Raw genomic sequence first — 17,583 nt, 5'->3', positions numbered from 1 at the left:
CTTACGCTCAAATAAATTTGTTAGTCTCTAAGGTGCCACAAGTACTCCTTTTCTTTTTGCTAATATCAGTAAAGGCACTAAAGGTAATGGGGAAGTAAATAAGGTCAAGGAGTATTGGCTTGTCCTCCATAAGAGAGAGAAGAAAATATGTTTGGTTAAATGAAGAAGTACAAAATGACAACTCGAAATTGGATTCCTTGCACAACCAGAACTTCCACTGATTTCAACAAGAGTTCTGAATATGTGTCTTATAGAAGGGGATCCTTTTAAAGGGAAATGTTATTTACTAGCTCTTCCACGACTACATAAAAAACAGACTAAAAGAAAAAAACCCGAAATTTCTGGCCTGAACCTTTTAATTATTTCCAACACATGAGAAAATTTAATATATATGAAAAATGTAATGTTTTACAAAATCAAGATTAAATTACAAAGTAACATATTAAAGCATTTGTTCCCAATTATTCAATTTACTTAATTCTTCCAAAAATTAAACAAATCTTTCTAAATCTTCTATGAAAGTTCCTAAAAGCTGAAGTAAACAACTGAATGCTATTTACAATTTCCATTTAACATTAATTATTACCAGTTGCCCCAGGCTTCTTTTTGGACCAACACTGTACATGATTGCATAATTATCCATAAATCAGTACTGTAACTAATCACTGTACCTTGTAAGTTCTGGGTATTTAGAGCCAACTTTATTTCATTAAACTAATCTCTAAATCAGAATGACCAGCTGTCTCTTACTTGAATGCAAGGCATGCTTCTATTTTAGAACTGCAGAAGTCAGTAGTGCATGGGTTTTTGAACAACTGTATGCTTAATTTGCTGGATTTGCTTTTTACAAACAGCAGGCTCATCCATATTAAAGGGGGAACTTATTTTTTTTTATCCTTAAATGGCTTCAGAAAACTTAAACTTAAAAAAACTGACCAAAATACAGATCTCTGGTGTAGTAAGAATGTGTCTCAAATCTGACAGAAATTAAATGCAAACTGTTCATACACAGAAGGACCCAAAAATGTGTGTACTTATTTAGAGATTGGGAAGTCCTAGTGCAGTTCACTGAAGTTAGAAATATTAATTGCAATGCGTGAAATTCTTTCCTTTTTTCCTACATTCAACACATAGCTAAGGATCCTGTTTGGGAAACTTCATCCACTGGCAAGTGAGAGTATGGCTACAATAAAGTGACAGGAAAGCGTTAAGCATGAACATGGTATGGCCTGTAATTGCAGACATAGTGATACTCAGGTACTGGTGTATCCCTGCCACTGAACCTGCCACAACTGAACTGAGTAAGAGCACAGTTGTTGCAAAGGGCCCTCCGGGAGGGAAGACCCAGGCATACACACAAACCCAGTGAAAATTCCAATGTGTGCTGCTTCTGAATAGGCTAGTGTGCACAAGGAAAGTCAACGCAGACTGATTCGTGCACATGCTTATTCCTTCCTGTGCAGAGGCAAGCCCTAGCACCATTATCCCAGTATATCAGCAGCAGGTTCACTATGCCCTTTCCCCATGCACCAGGTGAAGCAGTAACCAGAAGCTCTTTTCAGTTGCTACCTTTGAGCCACGATGTCCCTAGTGCAGGGATCAGCAACCTTTGGCATGTGGCCCGTCAGGGAAAGCCGCGGGAGGGCGGGGACAGTTTGTTTACCTGCAGCATCCGCGGGTTCGGTTGATCGCAGCTCCCACTGGCTGTGGTTTGCCATTCCAGGCCAATGGGGTTGCAGGAAACGGCGGCCAGCACATCCCTTAGCCCGCACTGTTTCTTGCAGCCCCCATTGGCCTGGAACGGCAAACCGTGGCCAGTGGGAGCGGCGATCGGCCGAACCTGTGGACACTGCAGGTAAACAAACCATCCCAGCCTGCCAAACCCCCTTTCCCTGACAGGCTGCATGCCAAAGCTTGCTGATCCCTGGACTAAGCATTCAAAATGCTGCACTCCATTTATGCAAGTGTATTTTTAAAGTAACACACAAGAACACAGGCATGCAATGTATTTTCAAAATGGGTGTTGCCCTGTGCACATAGTGTCGCATGACTCATTCAGCACTTCACAGAAATGGGAAGTGCATGGGCAGAGGTACAAGTTCAGATGCATAAACTATTTAAAAGGGAGATTTCAGAGTAACAGCCGTGTTAGTCTGTATTCGCAAAAAAGAAAAGGAGGACTTGTGGCACCTTAGGGACTAACCAATTTATTTGAGCATAAGCTTTCGTGAGCTACAGCTCACTTCATCGGATGCATGCTTAAATACAGAAAATACAGAAGATGTTTGTTTTTATACACACAAATCATGAAAAAAATGTGTGTTTATCACTACAAAAGGTTTTTCTCTCCCCACGCCCCACTCTCCTGCTGGTAATAGCTTATCTATTAGCTATTACCAGCAGGAGAGTGGGGTGGGAGGAGAGAAAACCTTTTGTAGTGATAAACACCCATTTTTTTCATGGTCTGTGTGTATAAAAACATCTGTATTTTCCACAGTATGCATCCGATGAAGTGAGCTGTAGCTCACGAAAGCTTATGTTCAAATAAATTGGTTAGTCCCTAAGGTGCCACAAGTACTCCTTTTCTTTTTAAAAGGGAGACATACTCATGTGTTTAACCATAAAAACCTTTCTTACTATTTCACTATACTTACACACTCATGGTTTTCCGTTATTTAGCTTGTATAAAGTTCCCTTCTATAGTACATTGAATACAGGTTATAAAACACTATCATAAGAGATTCTGTACATACAGTATGCTAACAGATCACTTCTAAGAAGCACAGCTACAAGATGAGATAATGTGCAAACCTACTCACTACAAAATATTTTTAAGTGTGTAGGAAATATAAAGTGTCCTGAAGCATGTAGAGTTCTCAAAACATAATTTTATGAGTATTCATTACATTCTTTCAGCATACAACAGAATCTTTTAAATGATATGTGGAGCAACATCTACAGTGAATGTTCATTCCTCAAGTGTTCTAATTTCAGTTGATTACAACATAATTTTACCTTTCTGTCTTCAATTTGGCAGGTTTGTTCTGAGTCCAGGAGTTAATATTTTTTTTAAGCTTGTGCCAAAATGGTTCTGCTACTTTCAAGAACCAAGGGAGTGAACAAAATATACTTTCCTATTTTATATAAACACACACTTTCCAAAAAAAATTCAGCCTGAGGCAGACACCTGGCATGGGAAATTTCAGCCCATACAATTAAAGTTATAAGTAACTGAAAAAAAGGTCTTGTAATGGGAAATGTCAGGCAATCTCAACTGTAGGTAATGCTGCCAGATCTGTGTATAATTTTTTGCACAACCTTAACTCCTCCCCTTCTGCTTATTCATTATTATTAATATAATACCGCATGTTTTTGAAAGACCCCCATGTCATTCAGTTCACTCCCTAGAAAGAGAATGAAACAGCTTTGTGTAGTGAATTGGTCTGGGGTCCAGTGCACCCCTTCTGCATTCAGGGACTGATCCGAAACTCATTAAAGGCAATGACAATTTTCCCAGGACTTCAATAGGTTTTGGAGCGGGTCCACACTGCAGAAATTGTATAGTGTATGATGAATGAAGCAGGGTCCCCTGGAAGACAAATAAAGCTCATGTGGCACTAGACAGAGACCTTGGAGATTGGGGTCTTTCACTGTCTCTCTCATAGACTTTGTATGTGAGCTTGAGCAAGCCACTTAATCTCTCTGTACCATAGTCTCACATTTGTAAAATGAGGATAATACTTCTTGATTTTGCAAGGATCAATTCATTAACCTCTGTGAGATGCTCACCTACTAATGTAATGAGCATCACAGAAAAGTCTACAAAGAAGGAAAAGCAATTGTTATGGGCAGCAGTGTTTGGATGGTGTGCAGTGTAGGAAGCAGGCGTGGAGCTATAAGATGAATGATGGGGATAACAAGAAAAACTGAACAGTTGCCTCATTCACAGAGCAATGTTCACCTCATGCATTGAATGAGATGGGGTCCTGTAAAGTTTAGCATGATCATATAATAAAATACTGTAATGCTTTATGCCCAAGGGCACATAATTGGTTAGGCAAACTTAATTTTGTCTTGTCCTGGCTTCTGAGTGCTTTACTTTGCAACTGTAACTCTCTTAATATAATTTAAATAGATTGATACGAATACCTGATAACTCTATTGTGACTTGCTGAATTTTGTGAATTAGCAATATGGCATGCACATTAATAAGTGCTTGTCTAAATAAAGAAACAACTGTAGTTTGGTTTTAATTATTTATGATAATACTTCACAATATACTGTACTAGTAAATATGCTGTAATAAGGGAGGCAGTGTGACTTAGTGGATAGAGCACTGGACTGGCTCTGGAGATGTAGATTCTATTCCTGGCTCTACCACTGGCTTCCTGGGTGACCTTCAACCAGTCACTTCACTTCTCTGTGCCTCGGGCCTGGTCTACACTACAGTGTTAGGTCAATACAAGCTGCCTTAATTATGTCAGTGTACACACTACAGCCTTGTTCCTGCCTATGTAAGTGCCCTACAACACCAACATCATAACTCCACCTCCACCAGAGGTGTAGGGCTTATGTTGGTGTATTTAGGGCAATGCAGTGTTCCTGTAGACACTGCATTACCTACATCTATTGGCTATCATTCTCGTCAATTTCATAGAGCTGTGAAATTGACAAGAAAGAGGGCTCTGGGCTTCCCAGCTGAGCCACTCAGGCTCCTGGCTCAGGCTGCCACCCAGGCTTCCTGCTCCCCGCAGTGAGCCCTGTTGCTCCCCAAGATCCTGGCTTTCCACTCCAGCCCGGCTGCCACCCAGGGTCCCCGGGCTCTTGGCTCCCCGCTGGGAGCATAGCAGCTGACTGGACTCCTGGTGCAGATCTCCCCACCAGGAGCCTGGCTGCCCCCTGGGGTCTCCGCTCCCCACTGGGAGCACAGCTGTGCAGAGGGGGGAGCTCTGCACCCAGACTCCAGTTGGCTGCGGTACTGCTGATGGAGAGAAGCAGGACTCCCAGTGGGGAGATCTGTGCCCAGTGTCTGGTCAGCTGCCCCATTCCCGGTGGGGAACAGGGAGCCAAGAGGGGAGGGGCAGCCCAGTGGGATGCCAGGCTACTAGCAAGGAGCTGTGCAGAGCTGACAGCCCTGGCTCTCCGCCCCCTGCATTGCCCCTTTTAAGTTGGTGGAAACACATGCATCACCAACAGAAGAAGGGCAGTGTGGATAAGAATCACCACAGTAATTACTGCGGTGGCTGTAAGTCGACATAACCTAGGTTAACTTAAGTGTATAGTGTAGACATGCCCTAAGTTTCCCCATCTGTCAAACAGGGATTCTGATACTAGCCTCCTTTGTAAAACACTTTGAGATCTATGGACGAAGATCTAGGTACTATTATTATTAGGTGTCAGTAACACAAGATCTCAGACCCATTCTGTTACTAAATCTTTGCTGAGAGCTGAAGTGGGATTGCCTTTCTGAGTGTGAATTAGAGAGGTCCTGCTACAGCACAGCAGTTTCGGACACTCAAAGATGCATACTTGATTGTTGTGTCTTTTCTCATTCCCACAATGATACATATATCAGTTTGCCAAAATTACCTGGCTGCGGTTTAATATATAACCTGAATATACATTATTTTTTAATATCTCATGATTGTTTCCATAATCATTTTTTTTTCTTTTAGAGACACTGAGCTGAGTATAAAAGTTCATGCTTATCCCCATTTGGTTCAAAATTACCTATGTTGAAAAATTACCCAATTCTGCTTTCACGCATCTAAACTGATGGGATCAAATACACAAAAGTTTTTCACCTGGATGAAGATCTGTACCTGGTTGACTATTCAGGCCAGGGAGAGATTCCTGTAGCTGATAGGTTGATGATGAGGAAGACGTGCCATCAGTTGTGTTGTTTGAGGTCATATATGCTCCATATGTTGATGCTGAATAATACTGTGCATATTGGTTTTGGCCAAAAGCTGTATAGGATGGATAATCCTGGAAAAAGTAAAGGAAATTTATTAAGTGAACCCATTTCTTTATCGTGTATTTTAAATGAAAAGGTTGATCAAATGTTCTCATGAAGATTGCAGTATTTGGTTAGATATTAAAGTATCCTGCTGTCCTATTAAAGATTCAATCACAATAGTCCTGTTTTAACCTAAATTGGTCAAATTATGCAATTGCCTGATCACTTAAAATATTTTCTTATTCTGTTGCACATATAAAAGTGTTGATATTCATACCTGTTGTGAACTACTGAAGTTTGTAGAATTTGAGACTGAATTATTTGCATAAATAGTAGATGAGGGTGTAAAACTAGAACCTAAAGATAAAGGAAATAATTTGTTATAAGAACCTATTTGTGTATTCAAAAGAAAATTTTTCATATTACAACACAGACAAATCAGAAGCACAAATAACTGAGATTCTGACTTTAAAATATAAAAATTTCTAATGAATGCTCAACAGAAATGAAAAACTGCTTCCAGATTTATTTTTCCCTTTTAATATTGTTCATGGAAACTTGGAGAATATGTGGTTGTGTTCAAGAAAACCTCTTCACGCTTACTACAGTGCCTAAACCACTCCCTTGTTTCTTTTCTCTTGTTCTTTCTCTCATTATGTATATTCATTGCTTAGTTCACCTTCACTTGCAACCATCCAGTCTCAGCATAAAACAGCTCAAGTCCCTTCTCCCGCGCAGGTAAAAGGGAGGCTTGAACCAAGGATTTTTCACATCCTAGATGAATACCCTATCCACTGGGTTAAGAACTGAAGGAAGCAGGCCTCCTTTTCCCACTGTTTTGTGTAAGCTCGTCTATAGGCACGCAAGCTAGTTAGGAGGAAGAACGCCTACCTTCCCTGGTTTCTGCATCACTCTGGGGCTTAGGCAGCTGCATGTTTGGAATGGGGCTGCAATGTACATGCTGAAAGGCAGAAACCTAGATGCCAAGGGAACTTTTAATGCAACAAAAATGTAAAGTGCCAAGTGAGTTTAGGCATCTACAGGGTGTAGTGGCAGCTGAGCGGGGATTTTGTGAAGCCTAGTGGGACCTGATTCTGGGATTTAGGCACCTCAAGTGGCAGTCAGGGGCCTAAGTCCTTTTGTGAATCTAGCCCCTAGTTCCTATTGATTTCAATGGGAATTAAGTGACTAACCTGCTTGGGCTCTTTTGAAAATCTCACTAGGTGCCTATCTGCATCTTTAAGCCTTTAAATACTGGCCCTTGGTCTTTTGATAACTGTTTCTTATGAAGAAATGCACATCATAATGCTACATTAAAAGATAATACCATGCATGAAGTCAAATGATATCAGCCTGCATATACATTTCACTTATTTTAATGCGACATAGGCACCTAAATACCTTTGAACATCTGAACCTAAAGGCCTACTTCAGATATTCCTACTCACACTGAGCAATACCTCACTCATGAGTAGTGCCTCTGAAATGAAAGATGGAAAATGACGATGGTGGTTACTGACCTGGCATTTGGTAAGAATATGGTGTTTGGCCTGGCTGTGGTGTGGAAAACCCCGGACTGTAACTGAGGCACCCACTCTGCAGTGGTGACTGTGTTTGCGAAAGCCCGCTTTCCGTCTTGATGCCTGGCAACATTACACCCAAGTCTGTGTGAGAAATTAATTTTCAACCGATTCTTTAAAATATTTTCTTGCAGATGGGGAGAAAAGTAAAGAATGTTCATATTGACAGTCAATCTTACTTCTAGCTAAGAAGGAATAACAATGAGAAGCAAAATACCATAAGCAGGTAAACTGTAAGGCTGTCCAGTCTGTGAGTAGGCTGTATAGACTGCAGGCTGTTGCATTCCTGAATACTGGGTCTGTCCGGAATATGCAGACATTGTTTGAGCTGCTGGTGTAGAAAGAATGTGTGGATAGGGCCTAAATATTAGGAAAAATAGCATTACTGTGGCAACAGATGTTCAAGCAATAAAAGAAAAAGGTTTCAAGAAGTAAACAAACAGTTTTGTCAACAATTACTCTTCTAGAATCCAGTCTAACCTTACTGAAGTAAATGGAGACTCTCTGGGTCACATTCTCTGGTGCAGCATGGATGTTTTGTACCATATCACCAGCATGATATAACCTTAAAGCTGCTGTATCCAACCCCAGGTGGATCATCCCACTGTCAACATAGCTCTATAGGGCTTCTGCACCCCGCCCCCCTTTGAAGCAATGAGCATCTGGCATAAGTCAATCAGAGATGCCCTCAGGCTGCTCAAACCCAGTGAAGGAGAACTGCCCTAGACACAGTGGCAGCAGGATCAGGGAAGTACAAACATGAGCGCCAAGATACACAAACTTGTACTGTGTGCAGTTCAGTTGTAGCTGAGGATCTGGCCCTCTGACTTCAATGGGAGATGGATTAAGTCCATATAGAGTGGCATTGAAAATGCCTACAGTAATACTTTAACAACAAGATGGGCTTCCAACATTTGGAAAATTTGGGTTACAGAAAAAGAATGGAAATAAAAGTGATCTTTTGTTTGTGAATAAAATCAGGTTTAAAAATTTTACCCTCCAGAGTTGCAAAAATGTATTCAGAAATATTTGTCTTGGAATGTTTAATAAGTCAAATAAGATTTTATGGACCAAGAGTGATCAAACACACTCTGAAGAATTATTGTAACTGAAACCTAGCCATTAAAAGCAGTGACTAAATAGCAAATACTAATTTGTTTTGCTTTTTTTTCCTAATTACTTCAGCATAGTTGGAAGCAGTTGCTATCAGAAAAAGATTACACTTTAATTTAGATGCCAAAAATTATTATAGTAAATAAAAAATTCAATAAGACCTTGTAATATATTTGGCCAAGAATATCTGATGCACTGTTAGCCAAATCCCCTTGTAAGTGAAATAAGAAAGACTACACTTAGTTCATTGTTGTTTGCAGTGTTGTTGTAGTTGCCTGAAGAAGAGCTCTATGTAAGCTCAAACGCGTGTGTCTTTCACCAACAGAAGTCTATCCAATAAAAGATATTACCTCATTCACCTTGTCTCGCTAATATGCAGTGTTGTTGTAGCCGTGTTGGTCACAGGATATTAAAGAGTCTCTCTAATATGCAGAGTTCAGACATTTACTTGTCATCTTATTACATATTTGTTACATCATAATGTGAATACAAATTTACCAAAACAAAGTAGCTTAAGAAAGCATAACCTGGTAATGTTTCAGTGTTTTCATTTTAGAAACATAATGCCAAATTTTCAAACATAGCCTCCTACCCGGCCTTGTCAGTAAGGAAAAGCAAACAAACTTCACACAGCAATCAGGAACATGTGTGCACAAAACTGGTAGTGCCACATGCAAATGAGTACTTCCATGCACTACAGTGCTGCCAACTCTAGTGATTTTATCTCAAATCTCACAATATTTGGTGTTTTGTTAAAGTCCCAGCTCTTCGAAGGGGAGGGGTAGCTCAGTGGTTTGAGCATTGGCCTGCTAAACCCAGGGTTGAGAGTTCAATCCTTGAGGGGGCCATTTAGGGATTTGGGGCAAAAATTGGGGATTGGTCCTGCTTTGAGCAGGGGGTTGGACTAGATGACCTCCTGAGGTCCCTTCCAACCCTGAGATTCTATGAAGTCATGTGACTACACGAGAATCTCAATTTTAAGTGGCGGAAGGGAGTAAGTATCTAGCCCTTATAGTTGCAGAGAAAAGCTTGAAACATGACTCCTACTGGTTTAAGGACCAGAATGTAAATAAAAAGAATCCAACATACTTCTGCAGTGCCTCATTCATGATTTTTTGAATGCTTGGCAATACTGACTATGGAACGTGTACGTATAGAGAGTTCTCCTTGTTTAATGCACTGGTACTTATGCATTCAAGTACTCATTTTGCACATACAACTGTGTTTTTTTCCCTATCAAGTGCCTGTTTCCATGTGTTTAAGCATATTATGTCAGCACAACTTATGTGCCTACATTTGAAAACTTGACCACTGGGGTTCAATCTTGCCCTTACATGTGTGTGCAAAATCAATTATATATGTTGTGCAACAATAAATAACTGCACATCTAAGAGCCAGATCAAGGTCTTCACCAACTGTGAGAGAGAAAAAAAATAGAGAAATGATGCTAATGGGGATCAGTATCAAGTCTTAAATTCTTAACTATGTAGCTATTTGTTACTACTTTATTTATTTACTGTGTATTAACACTTGTTGGAAACTTTGAACAACAGAATTGCCTGAAGTCTTGGTCATTCACTATGATAGGCTAGAAAAGATGTGGTCACTAACTTGGAGGGATATATCTGCGGCGAGTACTGATGTGCTGATCTTGGACTGTAGCCACTACTTGTTATTACTGCAAAACAGAAAACAAGAGTGCAACACTTAACAAAAACAAAAATGGATTTAATTCAGATACCAAAACCTTTGCAGAGATAATGAATGCTGAAATATTTAAGCGAGTAAATATTTGAAGAGTATTTAACTAAAATGGGACAACCTTTCATCAAGGCTAAACTACCATATTTTTAATATGCAAACTGAAAACATACAGTAAACTCCCAAGTAACACAAGTTGTAAAAATCATTGTCTCCCAATATCCGCATGCAGCACCTTTTAAATTTGATTTATATATTTCTGCATATATTTTAGAGGTATACAATTCACACATAATATTTGATCCACAAGCCATGAAACTGTCACTAATGGAAACTTCCTATAATGTATTACAAAACTGCCATTCAAAAAAGCTTGTGATCTAATGTATAGTATTACATAGAATAGAAAAAAATTATAAAATCTCCTTTAAAAACCTGACACTTGCAAGTTTAAATACAATTTGGAATTTGCAAAATATTTTTTCTTTCAAGTTTGAATTTTTTAGTGAATTTCGCAATAATGAAAGATATCAAATTGATAGCCCGGGAAAACAAAGTCACCTATTTGTCTTCAGATCAGTTAGAGCAAGACACTGGCAATATTTTTATTTGAAATGTAAGTAAAACAAATCCCAGTTCAGTCGCCTTTTATATGCTTATACTATTAGCAGCTGTATTCTTCCGAAAAAGCTTACAGAATGATAGTCATATCCTATTAAAATTTTCAATCAAAAGCAGCACCCAAATTGGACTAATTCCAAGAATCTGGACGTTTCACTTTCCTTTAACCATCTGTCTTGACTAAGACAGATGTATTCCAAATATATGTACTCTAAAGTGTTGAACCAATCCCTTCAGAGCAAATCCATATTGAGCAAATATACAGAGTGTCTTTATTAGGCCATCTGCTGTTCATTCACTGTTCAAAAGATTAAAGTAGTACACAACGAAACACTGGAATTTCTGTAGTCTAATCAATCATAGTTGTACTTCAAAGTATACACTTCCTGAGTTGTTCATAATGGTACTGCAAACCAACTTTTAGAATTGTATAAGTGACAAATAGGTTGGGTTCCTATATATTTTATGAAATAAGATATATTTCTATATCCAAGTCTAATGAATGCCTTTAAGATCTACTGCTTTGAACACATGCAGAACTTCATAGTTCTTAAGCTATTTTAAACATACTTAGAACATTTAGGAAAATGTAGCAGAAGGAAAAGAATTAATTCCTCTTAAATATGCATTAGGTTAGCTTGAAAATTAGGAAATATTGGACAATAATATCTAGACCCTGTGCTACCAGTTTCAATTGGAAAGTTGCACAGCATATATCAAAGCAAACTACTTATAAAACTATAAAGGGTTCTCTCTTATTTGCTGAACTCCTGGAGGATAATTCTCTTCCCTAGAACACCTCAATGCTCTTTTCTTTATGAAGACAAAACAGTTACACAAGGTGATTTTGCAGATTCTCAGGTCAATGAACTTCAATGATCCACTAATGGCATCTCTGCTGTTTTTTGACCAGTAATGTAATTAGATTAAATATCAGGCCATTTCTTTTTCTCTTATTTACTGAACTGTATTTTGAGAAGTGGGAGATCCAGCTAACTGACCAACTTTGAAAAACAAAACACGTTATCATACTACTGTAACTGGGGTACAAAGTAAACTTTAAAACAGCTACAGTGGATGAACTGTTTTTCTTATCAAATCACTCACAGTGAAATTAGCATTTTTACAGTAAAAGGCATAATGTAATTAAACAACTCTGCACACCCATCTCTCTATTTTGTGCATTCAGAAAGACTTAAGAAAATATTCTTGAATGTGTCTTGTTTTCAGATTTTCATTTTCTTTACATTTCACCTTAATGACTGTACCAATAGTATTGTACTAGTAGTTTTCCTTCTTTCATGGACCTAAATTGATTTATATTGGGATAAAAAAATATCGATGCCTAGAAAGTATTACATATCTCTCTTTTATTTGCATATAGTTAATAATATTAGAAACCTCCACACATCTCTGAATGTTCTGAAGATATTGAATCATGCACATAGCTAGGCTATGTAACCCAAGTTCTTTTCATTATTAGGGTATGTCTACACTACGAAATTAGGTCGTATTTATAGAAGTCGATTTTTAGGAAGCTATTTTATATGGTCGATTGTGTGTGTCCCCACTAAGCGCATTAAGTCAGCAGAGTGCGTCCACAGTACCGTGGCTAGCATCGACTTTTGGAGCGTTGCACTGTGGGTAACTATCCAACAGTTCCCACAGTGTCTGCTGTCCATTGGAATTCTGGGTTGAGCTCCCAATGCCTGATGGGGCAATGTTGTCAGTCGCCCTTCCCTTTGTAAAAGCAACGGCAGACAATCGTTTCGCGCCTTTTTTCCATGCAGCCACCATACTGCTGTCAGCAGACGGTGTAGTAGGACTGCTAACCATCATCATCCACTGCTCCTGCTGCAACTCTGCTCTCCTGGTGCCATGAATCCACCTCGCAGGTCCTCTCGTCGTTCTGTATAAATATCTATTCTCGTGGCATCCGTCGTCATCCACCGGTTCCGCTGCAACTCTGCTCTCCTACAGACGACATACCACAGCAAGCATGGAGCCCACGCTGCTGTTGTGCGCATTGTAAACACCTCACACATTATCCTGTAGTATGTGCAGAACCTGCAAAAGCAGGTGGGGAGGTGACGACAGCGTGATCACGATAGCGATGAGGACAGGGACACAGACTTCTCTCAAAGCACGGCCCTGGCAATTTGGACATTATGGTGGCAACGGGGCAGGTTCCTGCCATGGAACGCCAATTCTGGGCCCGGGAAACAAGCACAGACTGGTGGGACTGCACAGTGTTGCAGGTCTGGGATGATTCCCAGTGGCTGCAAAACTTTCACATCTGTAAGGGCACTTTCATGGAACTTTGTGACTTGCTTTCCCCTGCCCTGAAGTGCAAGAATACCAAGATGAGGGCCGCCCTCACAGTTGAGAAGTGAGTGGGTGATAGCCCTGTGGAAGCTTGCAACGCCAGACAGCTACCCGTCAGTCAGGAATCAATGTGGAGTGGGTAAATCTACTGTGGGAGCTGCTGTGATCCAAGTAGCCAACACAATCACTGAGCTGCTGCTATCAAGGGTAGTGACTCTGGGAAATGTGCAGGTCATAGTGGATGGCTTTGCTGCAATGGGGTTCTCTAACTGTGGTGGGGCGATAGACGGAACGCATATCTCTATCTTGGGACTGGACCACCTTGGCAGCCAGTACGTAAACCGCAAGGGGTACTTTTCAATGGTGCTGCAAGCACTGGTGGATCACAGGCGACGTTTCACCAACATCAACGTGAGATGGCCGGGAAAGGTGCATGACGCTCACATCTTCAAGAACTCTGGTCTGTTTGAACAGCTGCAGGAAATAACTTATTTCCCAGACCAGAAAATCACCATTGGGGCTGTTGAAATGCCTACTGTTATCCTTGGGGACCCAGCCTACCCCTTATTGCCATGGCCCATGAAGCCATACACAGGCACCCTGGACAGTAGTAAGGAGCAGTTCAACTATAGGCTGAGCAAGTGCAGAATGGTGGTAGAATGTGCATTTGGACGTTTAAAAGCTCACTGGCACAGTTTACTGACTAGGTTAGACCTCAGCAAAACCAATATTCCCATTGTTACTGCTGCTTGCTGTGTGCTCCACCACATCTGTGAGAGTAAGGGGAAACGTTTACGGCAGGGTGGGAGGTTAAGGCAAATCGCCTGGCGGCTGATTACGCGCAGCCACACACCAGGGTGATTAGAAGAGCACAGCTGGGCACCCTGTGCATCAGAGAAGCTTTGAAAACCAGTTTCACGACTGGCCAGGCTACGGTGTGACAGTTCTGTTTGTTTCTCCTTGATGAAAATCCACTTCCTTGGTTGACTCCACTTCACTATAAGCCAACCGCCCTCCCCCCTTCGATCACCGCTTTCAGAGGCAATAAATTCATTATTGTTTCAAAGTCATGCATTCTTTATTAATTCATCACACAAATAGGGGGAAAACTCGCAAGTAGCCCATGAGGAGGGAAGCACCGGGTGGGGTGGTGGATGAGGGGAGGAGGGAAGGAAAAGGCCACACTACAGTTCAAAACTTATTGAATGCCAGCCTTCTGTTGCTTGGGAAATCCTCTAGGGTGGAGTGGCTGGGTGCCCATAGCCTCCCCCCTCTGCGTTCTTGGGCATCTGGGTGAGGAGGATATGGAACTTGGGGAGGAGGGCAGGCAGTTATACAAGGGCTGCAGTGGTGGTCTGTGCTCCTGCTGTTTGAACATGTCAGTTTGCTCCCCCATTAGGCTAAGCATTGCATCCTGCCTCCTCTTAGTGTGCTTCTCCTTCCTCTCATGTTCATTTAACGCTTTCCAGGACTCTGCCATTGTTTGCCTCCACGCATTTCAGTGCGGGAGGACTGCATGAGCTCTGAGAACATGTCATTGTGAGTGTGTTTTTTTCACCTTCTAATCTGCGCTAGCCTCTGGGATGGAGATGATGGGGGAGCGTAGAAACATTTGCAGCTGTGGGAGGAAAAAAAGGGAGAGTAGTATTTAAAAAGATACATTTTAGAGAACAAAGGGAAGACTATTTCACACTGAATCAAGCAATTCACATTACATAGAACATGTGCTTCACCCCTACGTCCCCCACCGTGTGGCTAGTATCAGGGAAGATCCCTCTCAGCCAAACGCGAACAGCTCAGCATGAACGGGCCTCCCCACACCGTGTGGCAAAGGCTTTTAGAGTACCTCCAGGAGAGCTTCATGGAGATGTCCCTGGAGGATTTCCACTCCATCCCCAGACACGTTAACAGACTTTTCCAGTAGCTATACTGGCCGCAAATGCATCCCAAGTCTTCAGGGCAAATTAATCATTAAACACACTTGCTTTTAAACCCTGTATTATATTTACAAAGGTACACTCACCAGAGTGTACCAGTGCCTTCTCCGGCTTCATGGTCCGGAAGCCCGCCTTGGGAAGGTTGGAAGGGGATTGGCTCCAGGGTGATGAACAGTTCCTGGCTGCCGGGGAGAAGGGATTCTCCGCTTGTCTGCTATGCGCTATCCTCAACCTCCTCCTCCTCATCCACAAAATCCTCATCCCTGTTGCGTGAGACTCCCCCCTTGCTGGTGTCCACGGACAGTGGTGGGGTAGTGGTAGGGGCCTTCCCTAGAATCGCATGCAGCTCATCATAGAAGCGGCATGTATGGGGCTGTGACCCGGAGCGACTGTTTGCATCCTTTGTTTTTTGGTAGGCTTGCCTCAGCTCCTTAACTTTCATGTGGCACTGCTGTGTCCCCCTGTTGTAGCCTCTGTCCATCATGCCCTAGATGGCAAATGGCAAATATATTGGCATTTCGTCTTTTGGAACAGAGTTCTGCCTGCACAGATTCTTCTCCCCATACAGTGATCAGATCCAGTACCTCCTGTTCGGTCCACGCTGGAGATCTTTTGAGATTCTGGGACTCCATGGTCACCTGTGCTGATCAGCTCGCCACGCTGGCCAAACAGGAAATGAAATTCAAAAGTTCACGGGGCTTTTCCTGTCTACCTGGCCAGTGCATCTGAGTTGAGAGTGCTGTCCAGAGCGGTCAAAATGGAGCACTCTGGGATAGCTCCCAGAGGCCAATACCGTCGAATTGCATCCACACTACCCCAAATTCGACCCAGCGAGGTTGATTTTAGCGCTAAAGCCCTCAGCAGGGAGGAGAACAGAAATCGATTTTAAGAGCCCTTTAAGTCGACAAAACAGGCTTGGTCGTGTGGATGGGTGCAGGGTTAAATCGACCTAACACTGCTAAATTCGACCTAAACTCGCAGTGTAGACCAGGGCTTACTCTCATCCTCCCTTTTCAAACCTTTCTGATAGTTTGTTACATCAATTTGTATATGTTGAATTAGATTGTAAGAACTTTGGGGAGCATATTTTATGTATCTGTATATCACCTAACACAGGGGTGGGCAAACTATGGCCCGTGGGCTGGATGTGGCTCGCAAGCCATTTTAAGCTGGCCCACAAGCTCCCACTGGGGAGTGGGGTCTGGAGCTTGCCCTGCTCCGGTGCTCCAGCCGGGGTGCAGGGTCAGAGTCACACCACGCGGCTCCCAGAAGCCACAACATGGTCCCACTCCAGCTCCTACGTGCTTCAATGGCCCCCTCCGGCACTCCAATGGGAGCTGCAGGGGTGGTGCCTGCAGATGGGGCAGCGTGCAGACCCACCTGGCCATACCTCCATGTAGGAGCTGGAGAAGGGACATGCCACTGCTTCCGGGAGCCGGTAGCCACTTGAGGTAAGCACCACTTGGAACCTGCATCCCTGAGCCTAGTTCACAGGATGGACTAACTGGGGGATGAACTAAGGATGTGTAGTGATGGACTTATGTATAGAACCCCCTGATTCTTTTGTTGCAGAAGTTGGAAGGTACGGCGTGAGTGAGGTGGGGGATTGCAGGAAGATCTCTGGGTTAACATAGCTGAATGCTTAGATTCTATTCCTGCTTCCGCCACAGAGTTCTTGTGTGATATTGGGCAGGGTTTGAGTAGCGTGCAATAAATAAGGCCTGGGGCCACACACTGAACAATGAGAAAAATACAAAAAATTGAAAAGCTGCTCATTAAGTGAGCACCATGCATTCAATGCACTGAATGAGCCAGGGATCCAGTGGAAAAAAATAGTATGTGATCTTCTAATGAAAGACTGTATCATAATGCATATGCACAAGGGGGACAAACTGAGATGGAGATTTCAGGTTGCCTGCACAATCTCCTAACTTTTGAATGCTTGATTTTGTAACCGTAATAATGTTCTTCTAACCCCAGTTTTTTTTGTGTATAATAAATATTTACTGAAAATGGATGAAGATGGAAAGCCTAGAAGTTGCTTGCTACTCCATTAAAATTGTTAATAATTCTCAAATTCACCTAACTTTCCAAGCAATTTAAACACAAAACTGTATGCTGAACTAACACTACAATCAAGGCAAATTTGTCAAAGCAAGAAAATTCTGAGTTAAACTTTCTCAGTGTCCTGCAGCCCCATGTACAGTACATTGGTATTGCACAATATAGTCCTCTACAGTAAACAGAGTTTCCTGGATTTTATAAAATATTAAATACCAAAACCAATTCTTTACAGATACACCATCCTATTGCAGTAGAAGTGGTGCACGAAATGATTTGTCTACTT

At 41.8% G+C, this 17,583-nt stretch overlaps 1 protein-coding gene across 4 annotated transcripts in view; it reads right to left on the bottom strand.

Annotated features, from left to right (window-relative positions):
• EYA4 (EYA transcriptional coactivator and phosphatase 4) overlaps nt 1-17,583 on the bottom strand; it is a 74,834-nt gene that overhangs the window by 38,281 nt on the left and 18,970 nt on the right. For 2 of the 4 annotated variants that reach the window (XM_077811759.1, XM_077811760.1), the window contains 5 exons: nt 10,264-10,330; nt 7,757-7,902; nt 7,480-7,623; nt 6,237-6,316; nt 5,805-5,988 (listed from right to left, as the gene is read on the bottom strand). In XM_077811759.1, the coding sequence (XP_077667885.1) occupies nt 5,805-5,988; nt 6,237-6,316; nt 7,480-7,623; nt 7,757-7,902; nt 10,264-10,330 (621 nt within the window). Of the gene's footprint in view, nt 1-5,804; nt 5,989-6,236; nt 6,317-7,479; nt 7,624-7,756; nt 7,903-10,263; nt 10,331-17,583 lie in introns of those variants that run through there. The other 2 variants (XM_077811761.1, XM_077811763.1) reach the window with 2 other exon arrangements.

The sequence above is a fragment of the Eretmochelys imbricata genome, chromosome 3, assembly GCF_965152235.1.
Source record: "Eretmochelys imbricata isolate rEreImb1 chromosome 3, rEreImb1.hap1, whole genome shotgun sequence".
In the NCBI taxonomy this organism is placed as follows: Eukaryota; Metazoa; Chordata; order Testudines; family Cheloniidae; genus Eretmochelys; species Eretmochelys imbricata.
Note: the sequence above shows the minus strand (reverse complement) of the source record. Positions and strands in the feature narration are given on the sequence as shown.